This window comes from Sphaeramia orbicularis, chromosome 17 (assembly GCF_902148855.1).
Source record: "Sphaeramia orbicularis chromosome 17, fSphaOr1.1, whole genome shotgun sequence".
In the NCBI taxonomy this organism is placed as follows: domain Eukaryota; kingdom Metazoa; phylum Chordata; class Actinopteri; order Kurtiformes; family Apogonidae; genus Sphaeramia; species Sphaeramia orbicularis.
Window position 1 is genome coordinate 40,053,445 of NC_043973.1, and position 10,080 is coordinate 40,063,524.

Consider the following 10,080-nt stretch of genomic DNA (forward strand, 5'->3'; position numbering starts at 1 on the left):
TATATGAATGTTCAAAGTTGGATGGAGATAAAGAGCAGATGCATTTTAATAGTTGATTTCAGTATGATATAGAACCCCTTTAATGTTCAATTTATCTTTACCTTAACCTTTTAAACAACTAATTACCCCGCCCCCCCCGAAGGGGAGGCAAGGGGTATTGTTTTTGGTTCAGTTTGTTTGTTTGTTAACACTAGTAGCAAAATTATCAGTTGAATTCATACCAAATTTGGTTTATAGATTGCCAGTGACCCAGAATAGATCCCATTACATTTTGGGAAAAGTAGGTTCAAGTTCTAATTAGGGACCGAGCCGAAAGGTAAGGCCCTCTCACACAGTGAGAGGCCTTGCCTGCAAGCAAGGCCCTATTGTTTTTCGTTCGTTTTTATATTATTAGGGACCGAGCCGAAAGGTAAGGCCCTCTCACACAGTGAGAGGCCTTGCCTGCAAGCAAGGCCCTATTGTTTTTCGTTCGTTTTTATATTATTAGGGACCGAGCCGAAAGGTAAGGCCCTCTCACACAGTGAGAGGCCTTGCCTGCAAGCAAGGCCCTATTGTTTTTCGTTCGTTTTTATATTATTATTATTATTATTATTATTATTTTTCCATGACGCTTTAAACTGGAATTTGCCCCCCTAAACATGCTCAAAAACTCACCAAATTTGGCACACATGTCAGGCCTGGCGAAAAATTTGATAAAATGTAAAAATTAACCCCATAGGTGCCAAAATGGCCTCTCTAGCGCCACCTATGTGAAAAAAATGGGAAAAGCCCTAGTGGCCACTAGGAATGTCGTACAGACATGAAACCAGTGCCAAAATTCTTGTTGGATGAAGCACTACAAATCATCCACTGACACTTATGACCTAACTCCAACAGGAAGTTCGCAATATGCCTTTCAAAATAAAATTTCTAAAACTAACTCCGATGACACCGTTTGTCATATTGACTTCTAAATAGCATCAAAAGATAGAGTGAAACCTCCTCAAAAAAGTGATCTCTCACTTTTTCCAGAACTGTCTTAGTTTTTTTTTTACAAGCCCGCAAAGTTGTGATGTTTGGAACTCATTTTTCACTTTGCAGTTTTTCCTGACATGTGACATATCTACACGTTCATGGGACTCAGCACAATGCTCACATGCAAAAATTTTTGAGATAGGATGTACGGTTGTTGATTTATAACAATTCTTTTATTTTCATACTTTTTCCACTTTAGACTGCCATTTGACCCCCTTAACATGCTCCAAAACTCACCAAATTTGCCATGTATGTCATGGCTGGTGAACACTTTCATACAAAATCAAAAATTAACCCCTTGGGTGCCAAAATGGACTCTGTAGCGCCACCTATGTACTAAAAAACACACAAAATCTGCCCTAGCAGCCAGTAGGAATGTCACAGAAACATGAAACAAATGCCAAAATGTTGGTCTGATTGAGCCCGACAAATCATACACTGACACTCATGAGCTAACTCCAACAGGAAGTTGGCAATCTGCCTTTGAAAGTTACTCTACGTTTCTGCAATTACTGCTTATTCATTTCAGAGTTTTGACATAAAAGTTAGACCTCATTGAATTCCCACAAGTCTGCAGAATCCAAAAGTGAAAGAATTTTTCAGATACGACCTACGGTTATGGAATTATAGCGATTTTTTGAAGACTATGTTTAGTTCCACTTTTCCAAATGGCAAAATCCCTATAAAAGTCTTGCTGGTGCACAATTTCACATGTCTCTCTGTAGTGCAGTGGTTCATGTAGCTGCCTATGGAACCGAAGGACCCTGGTTCAATTCCCAGGTAATCCAAAAATTTTTTTTTATTTTATTTTAAAACAGGTTTTACTGCATTGTATTGTGGATATTGGAAATTTTGCACACATTCAAAAGTACACGGAGTACATTTTTTCAAAATAAAACCAAAATTAAGAATAATACAAAATGTCTATTACATAACTTCTTTTCATTTTTATGACCAAACACTCAAATGTTTGTACAATGTTTCTTCATTCAAAAGTACTCTTTCTCACAGACACACATCCTCACACAATAGGGTTTTTCCAAAATAAAAGCCTTAAATGTGGTAAATCATCACTTTTATACTCACTTATTCATACAATTTCAATTAATTTTTCAAACTGATTCTTTCTCTCACATTAAAAACAAATGCACATACACACAGTAGGGTTTCCAAAATAAAAGTCTCATTTTAAAGGTGATGGTGGTTTCAGCAGAGGGTCACTGGTGTTCTTTACAGATGTAAGGAGGACAGACACTAAAGGATGGGAACTGGTATGGGGACGGACAGGTGTGAGTGGAGCTGAGGCGTCGACAGTCACGGGTGGCGGATCGCGGGGGAGGCGGATCGCCCGGTGCGAGGTCCCGCCCAATGCTGCTTGCAGCTTTAATTATTATTATTATTATTTTTCCGTGACGCTTTAAACTGGAATTTGCCCCCCTAAACATGCTCAAAAACTCACCAAATTTGGCACACATGTCAGGCCTGGCGAAAAATTTGATAAAATGTAAAAATTAACCCCATAGGTGCCAAAATGGCCTCTCTAGCGCCACCTATGTGAAAAAAATGGGAAAAGCCCTAGTGGCCACTAGGAATGTCGTACAGACATGAAACCAGTGCCAAAATTCTTGTTGGATGAAGCACTACAAATCATCCACTGACACTTATGACCTAACTCCAACAGGAAGTTCGCAATATGCCTTTCAAAATAAAATTTCTAAAACTAACTCCGATGACACCGTTTGTCATATTGACTTCTAAATAGCATCAAAAGATAGAGTGAAACCTCCTCAAAAAAGTGATCTCTCACTTTTTCCGGAACTGTCTTAGTTTTTTTTTTACAAGCCCGCAAAGTTGTGATGTTTGGAACTCATTTTTCACTTTGCAGTTTTTCCTGACATGTGACATATCTACACGTTCATGGGACTCAGCACAATGCTCACATGCAAAAATTTTTGAGATAGGATGTACGGTTGTTGATTTATAACAATTCTTTTATTTTCATACTTTTTCCACTTTAGACTGCCATTTGACCCCCTTAACATGCTCCAAAACTCACCAAATTTGCCATGTATGTCATGGCTGGTGAACACTTTCATACAATATCAAAAATTAACCCCTTGGGTGCCAAAATGGACTCTGTAGCGCCACCTATGTACTAAAAAACACACAAAATCTGCCCTAGCAGCCAGTAGGAATGTCACAGAAACATGAAACAAATGCCAAAATGTTGGTCTGATTGAGCCCGACAAATCATACACTGACACTCATGAGCTAACTCCAACAGGAAGTTGGCAATCTGCCTTTGAAAGTTACTCTACGTTTCTGCAATTACTGCTTATTCATTTCAGAGTTTTGACATAAAAGTTAGACCTCATTGAATTCCCACAAGTCTGCAGAATCCAAAAGTGAAAGAATTTTTCAGATACGACCTACGGTTATGGAATTATAGCGATTTTTTGAAGACTATGTTTAGTTTCACTTTTCCAAATGGCAAAATCCCTATAAAAGTCTTGCTGGTGCACATTTTCACATGTCTCTCTGTAGTGCAGTGGTTCATGTAGCTGTCTATGGAGCCAAAGGACCCTGGTTCAAGTCCCAGGTAATCCAAAAATTTTTTTTTTATTTTATTTTATTTTAAAACAGGTTTTACTGCATTGTATTGTGGATATTGGAAATTTTGCACACATTCAAAAGTACACGGAGTACATTTTTTCAAAATAAAACCAAAATTAAGAATAATACAAAATGTCTATTACATAACTTCTTTTCATTTTTATGACCAAACACTCAAATGTTTGTACAATGTTTCTTCATTCAAAAGTACTCTTTCTCACAGACACACATCCTCACACAATAGGGTTTTTCCAAAATAAAAGCCTTAAATGTGGTAAATCATCACCTTTATACTCACTTATTCATACAATTTCAATTAATTTTTCAAACTGATTCTTTCTCTCACATTAAAAACAAATGCACATACACACAGTAGGGTTTCCAAAATAAAAGTCTCATTTTAAAGGTGATGGTGGTTTCAGCAGAGGGTCACTGGTGTTCTTTACAGATGTAAGGAGGACAGACACTAAAGGATGGGAACTGGTATGGGGACGGACAGGTGTGAGTGGAGCTGAGGCGTCGACAGTCACGGGTGGCGGATCGCGGGGGAGGCGGATCGCCCGGTGCGAGGTCCCGCCCAATGCTGCTTGCAGCTTTAATTTTTTATGAATTTTTCAAATCTTTTTTTTTTCCCTATTTATTCATAATGGCCAAAATTTCATATGTCTGTAGCAACAAAACTATTGGTTGAATTCATACCAAATTTGGTTTATAGATTGCCAGTGATGCAGAGTAGATGTGATTAGATTTTGGGAAAAGTAGGTCAATGTTCCAATTTCTTATGAATTTTTAAAATCTTTTTTTCTCCCCTTTACTTATAGTGGGCAAAATGTCTATAAAAACATCAATTTTGTTTCAATTTACTTCAGACTTGGCCCATATATACAGGGTGTCCCATAAGTCTCCATACATAGGAGACATAATACATATGGTTCTAACATGTATTTCTTTATATTTCTTCTTTATAGTTCTTCAGCAGTGGAGGACACGCATTGAAATGTGTTCCCGACAAAATGGCAGTCATATAGAGCATATTATATAAATAAAATGGTTTATGTCAAGAAACGTTTATTTTTCCTGTGTATGGAGACTTATGGGACACCCTGTAGAAGCAATTGATATGCTGACATCACCACATGCATAGACATGATGACATCAGCTGGATTGATGCCAAAATAAGTGACGATATGTGTGAGGGGCGGGGTTTGTTGTGCCTGGCACCACTTGTTGTGAGATAAAGTCAGTTTAACCCATAAAGACCCAAACATCCACTGTCAACCAAAACCATCTACTGATCTAAACTGTTTAATACCTGTTGATCCACTAATCCTATCAATACATGCAAGTAATTGGTGTAAAATACAGTTTGTCGTCTTTTTATGGTCATCAGATATGAATCATTTGAACGTTCAGAGGCTCCGTAGTGAACGTGGAAACGCCGTCATCTTCTACAACACTGATTCACCAGTAAAAACCATGGAGTTGGATCAATGAAAGTAGATGGACACATTGATTTATGTTATATTTGACTGAAAAAGTCACTTTTTTCTCCGGTTTTCTCTGTTTTGATACAATATTTTTTTGTAAATTTCTGACCTTTAATGAGCATTCAAATTAAATATAGGTGATTACATATAAGAAAATGCACAATTTACAGTGAAAAATGTAAAATACAGAGCATAATGTTGTAATAAATGGTGATAAATCCCTTAAGAAAGATTAAATAGAGAGAAAAATTCATTTGGGAACTGACACAAAATTAGCAATGGGTCTTTATGAGTTAAAGCAGATTTATTGAGTGTTTTTATTTCCAAAACTTGGACAGATTTTCCAATATTTACGATTTTTCCACATTTTATTGGGTTCTTTCGTGGACAAATAGAAGATTCGGACTAAATTCACCAGGTGGACACATATTTCATCATATAAAACCATAACTACTTACATCATGATGCTTTACGTGTTCATTTAGAACAGGATTTGGAGAAGCTGCATTGAACTAAATCCATCACATGCTGAAGGCCTGGATCATTCACGGTACACTATGAGTTATTTGTTTTTATTTTAGATGGATGGGCGTACGTCATCCCACGCAAATGCACTCTCGCCCCACATTTGGCTCCTTGGATCTGGTCACCCTACACTGAAATATCTCAAACATTAAAGCTGCAGCTGCGTTGTATCTGTATATGTTGCGTGGATTCCTCTACGTACACAGATACATGCAGTCCAATGTATGTATTAACAAACAGAGGGATGTATACAGTCCTTCCTGCGCTGTTCAGTCTCATTCTGTGTTTATACCGACGAGTAAACAGACGTCCATTAAACTGTAATGAGGTAAAAGGGGAACAGTAGAACACCGAGTATCGTTTCCATATGAAAGTGAAATTTTTTTTGGATCAAGAAAGTGAACTTTACCTTTGTGGCCTCTGAGGACTTCTGCCTCACATATGTGGAAGTCAATTATTAACTTCTGTTCCTTTCACAAAACACACACATATATATCGGATATGTCTATTATCTGTCAGCATTAATTACAGGCGCCTGATCCTGACGATGTGCCGTATGTGTGTTCGTCAAATCCTGCATTACAAAACCACATTTGCTTATGAATTCCGCGCTCTCGTCAGCCGTGTCAGACTGTTGCTGCTGTCTCCGACTGTGGTCTCGCACATCAACAACACGACGAACCACCAGGAGACAGCCTGACAAAGCCAAAGCCAGAGTACAAAAAGTGATTTATTGAGACTTATATGCATGAGGGGAATCAAAAAAGCCCAGCCTGCTGACAGTAAACCAACATGTTTCCCACTTTCTTGTGGCTGAGAGCTTCTTACTATTTCCTAATTAGTTGCACAACCATCTATTGGCTGCTGCAAAAGGACATGTGTTTGCCCTAAACAAAGATGATGTTACTATACAAGTATTTAACTCCTTGAGGGGGTTTGATAATGTACTTTTTTTTATTCTTTTCAGCAATAAATGTTAAAAAAAAAATTGGCAAAAGCACTAGTACATTTCAGTCTGGTGCTCTGTACAATTAATTTGTTGTAAATTAATGTGTAAAAATGTCTTACCTTTTCTTTTTCTGCCACAGAAGGAAGCATCATGCAGTGTGAGAGAACTCATGGGTCATTCTACGTGTTGTACATGTGACTTAGGGTTTTAGCAGATTGTTTTAAGTCGAATTTCCTGTGAAATCAGGAAGTAGATATATTCTATCTGTCTCTCTGGTGAAGCAGAGCGGTTTTCTAATTATAATGTGATGCCTTGTGATAGCAAATGACCATAATCTGCTCGTCTATTCTCTGCCTTTTGTGGTTGCATGCTTATTTACATCTCATCTAAGCAGGGTTTTTTTTTGCAAGTACTGACTGTAATTGACGGACATCTCTCTTAGTTTGCAGTATTTGTTGGGTCAGGATTTATTACACGACACGGACATATATTTTAATTATGTGGACTTGAGTTGACAATTAGCAGTTTTCCAGCCCGGTTCCACCCACTTCCAGCTGTTAATGAGACCTACTCCATCACTGTAAATGAAAACACCTGTGAGTGTGTGTTCAAGGCCTCCAAATGCACGGGTCAGCTGAGGAAAATCTGTTTATAACTTAACCCATCAAGACCCAGTGCTACTTCTGTGGCAGCTCCTAAATGAATTTCTCTCTCTATTTAACCTTTCTTAAGTGATTTATCCCCATTTATTACAATATTATCTTCTGTAATTTTTCATTTTTTCAGTGGAAATCAAGTATTTTCCTATATTTGATTCACTGATCATGTAGATGTTCATTAAAACACACAATAAATTCAAAGGTTATTACATCAAAACTATGCATTTTTAATACCCCTCGGCCAAATATAGTGTAAGATTTGGTTCAGAATCAGAATTCGAAAAGCTTTATTGTCTGTCGTGATAGAAAATCATGTTAGATGTCGCTCATACAACAAACAACACAACACAAAAACAAACAATTCCTAAAAATCTTGTGAACTAAAAGAAAATGGAAGCATAAATAATTTATACAGAGTTCAAATAAAACTCCAAAATGTGTAACGTGGTAAAGACCATGTGCTGGAGATCATTTATGAGCTTTTGTTTGTCTAAAATGTTGTAAGTTGAAAGTTAATGCCCTATATAATTTAGATTAAAGGTCCCGTATTATGCTATTTTTCAGTCACGTCATATAGGTCTCAGAAGCCCAAAAACATAGTATTTAAATTTGTTCGCCCCAAAATCATCCTTTTTTCGGTGTTTCAGCAGTCGAAAAAGTCACTCTCACCAGCCCTCCTCAGAACAGGCTGTTTCTGGGCCTGCTTCCGGGTATGCAAATGAACGCATCTGTCCACGCCCACTCCCCCTCCCCTCTCTGGGAGAGGACGCGGCTTCCGCTAGCGGTACTACGCGCTAATGTTGACTGTGAAGCCATGGCTCTCTCGTCGACAATACACATGTCTCAGACAGAACGTATTTCCAAACACTGGCTATCTTTGCCTTGAAGCGTGATTGAGCCCCGACGGAAAACGGCGGTGTTGTGTCGGGTTCGTGGACCTGACAGGGAAAGACGCCTGCCGCCACAAAACCACAAAAGGCCCGTGTTCAAAGTAGTTCTGTTGAATGTCTCTTGATATTATCAGCTCTTGCATGTTAACGGGGACGCAAATGTTAGCAGCAGTAACCGAGCTATGTTAGCTGCCATGCTAACGTTAGACATACACATCAACAACCACCAGCTTATCCGTAATGTAGGGTTATGCAGTAAAGATACAAAAAAATGATCAGAACTTACATCTCCCACACTTGGACTTGGGTCACGAAGCGTTGGTACTGCGTTCTTCTTGATTCGGAGTCTTTGTGCTAAGCCGGAGCTGTATGGGCCCATGTTCGAAAAACACTCGTCCATGAAATGCCGGGCACACACATACAAGCGTTTGGGAATGTTGTTTGGTCCATGACCATCACAGATAGAATCCAGACACTTTTTACGGAGAGGCTCGGAAGTGGGGAGCAAAAATAAACTATCGTGTTGGTGTGTGCAGCCAACAACACCACAACTTGCGTGTCTCGCCTTCGCCATGTTTGTTGTCCAAGAGGTACTTTGCCAGGGCGGGGCTTACCTTTTCATGCAGGGTGGGGGCACAGTCAGGGGGAGGAGTTAAATCCACTTATGTCGTCATAAGTGGACCCAACTCAAACTCGGCCGTTTGAGCAGGCATTTTCCCAACATGTGGTGTAGCAAGGCAGGGAGGAAACAGTTTTCAAATTCGAACCTCATAATGAGGCTACTGCAACACACACTACTATAAGAAAACTTTCACAAAGTGAGATTTGCATAATACGGGACCTTTAAATTGTCTTTGTGTAAAACTTATTACATACATATTTATATTTGAAAGTACTCAGATATTATAACTGCACAAGGCACAAAGCTATTTGACCTTAAAAAAGTAGGTCAGGGCCACATATATTCAGTCGGCTACTGCTCCATGACAAGATGCATCCACAGCATAAATTTGGTGCAGATATGTTACGCTCAGTCTAGGGGTTGCCGAGACGCAACATGGTGTGAGACTCCCCTCCCTCCATGTCCTTCAACAAACAGGAGCAAATTAACAAAATGACCAGCAACCATGCCACTGCAATATGAACTAGAAGCACTCGGAGAGCGCAGACCTCCGCCAAGGCTGATCAGTGGCCCCCCCCGTGGGCCCCCCCACCCCCGATCACCACCAAAATTTAATCATTTCTTCCTTATCCCATTTCCAACAAACCCTGAAAATTTCATCCAAATCTGTCCATAACTTTTTGAGTTATGTTGCTCACTAACAGACAGACAAACAAACAAACAAACAGACAAACAAACAGACCCTGGCAAAAACATAACCTCCTTGGCGGAGGTAAAAATTTATTTACCAAAAAAAAGAAAAATTAAATCAGGTAGGGAATCATAATAATCTACAAACACAAATGAAGGAAACCAAAATACATTAATCTTACCTAACAACAAACTTAAAGAAAAAGATTCCCTCCTTCTATAGCTGATTTCACAAAATTCTAACAAAAATTAAAACAGGCTGGTCTGCACAGAGGGGGGGGGGTGGAATGAGAAGAGTCTCCTTGGAGGAAGGAAGATCTGGCTTTTAAATTTCCCAGCTCATCTCTGAAGCACCAATCAGCCGCTGCCAGTAGACCAACAGCACACCTGCAGCTCATCCTCCATTAACCACTTGTCTGTTGGAGGAAAAGACAGAACACACCCACACAAGGAAGAGAACAGAAAAAAGTACAAAAATACAACAGAATCACAAATGACACAGCACATTACAGAATCAACACTAGAAGCACTCGGAGAGCGCAGACCTCCACCAAGGCTGATCAGTGGCCCCCCCTGTGGGCCCCCCCACCCCCGATCACTACCAAAATTTAATCATTTCTTCCTTATCCCA

The 10,080-nt window shown here is 39.2% G+C and overlaps 1 protein-coding gene across 2 annotated transcripts in view; it reads right to left on the bottom strand.

Annotated features, from left to right (window-relative positions):
* The window catches only part of LOC115437814 (amyloid beta A4 precursor protein-binding family B member 1-interacting protein-like), a 53,596-nt gene extending 46,827 nt beyond the window's left edge, over positions 1-6,769 (bottom strand). For both annotated transcript variants that reach the window (XM_030161165.1, XM_030161164.1), the window contains exon 1: positions 6,708-6,769. In XM_030161165.1, coding sequence (XP_030017025.1) covers positions 6,708-6,740 — 33 coding nt within the window. In that variant the 5' untranslated portion in view covers positions 6,741-6,769. The remainder of the gene's footprint in view (positions 1-6,707) is intronic.
* Between the last annotated feature and the right edge of the window lie 3,311 nt (positions 6,770-10,080).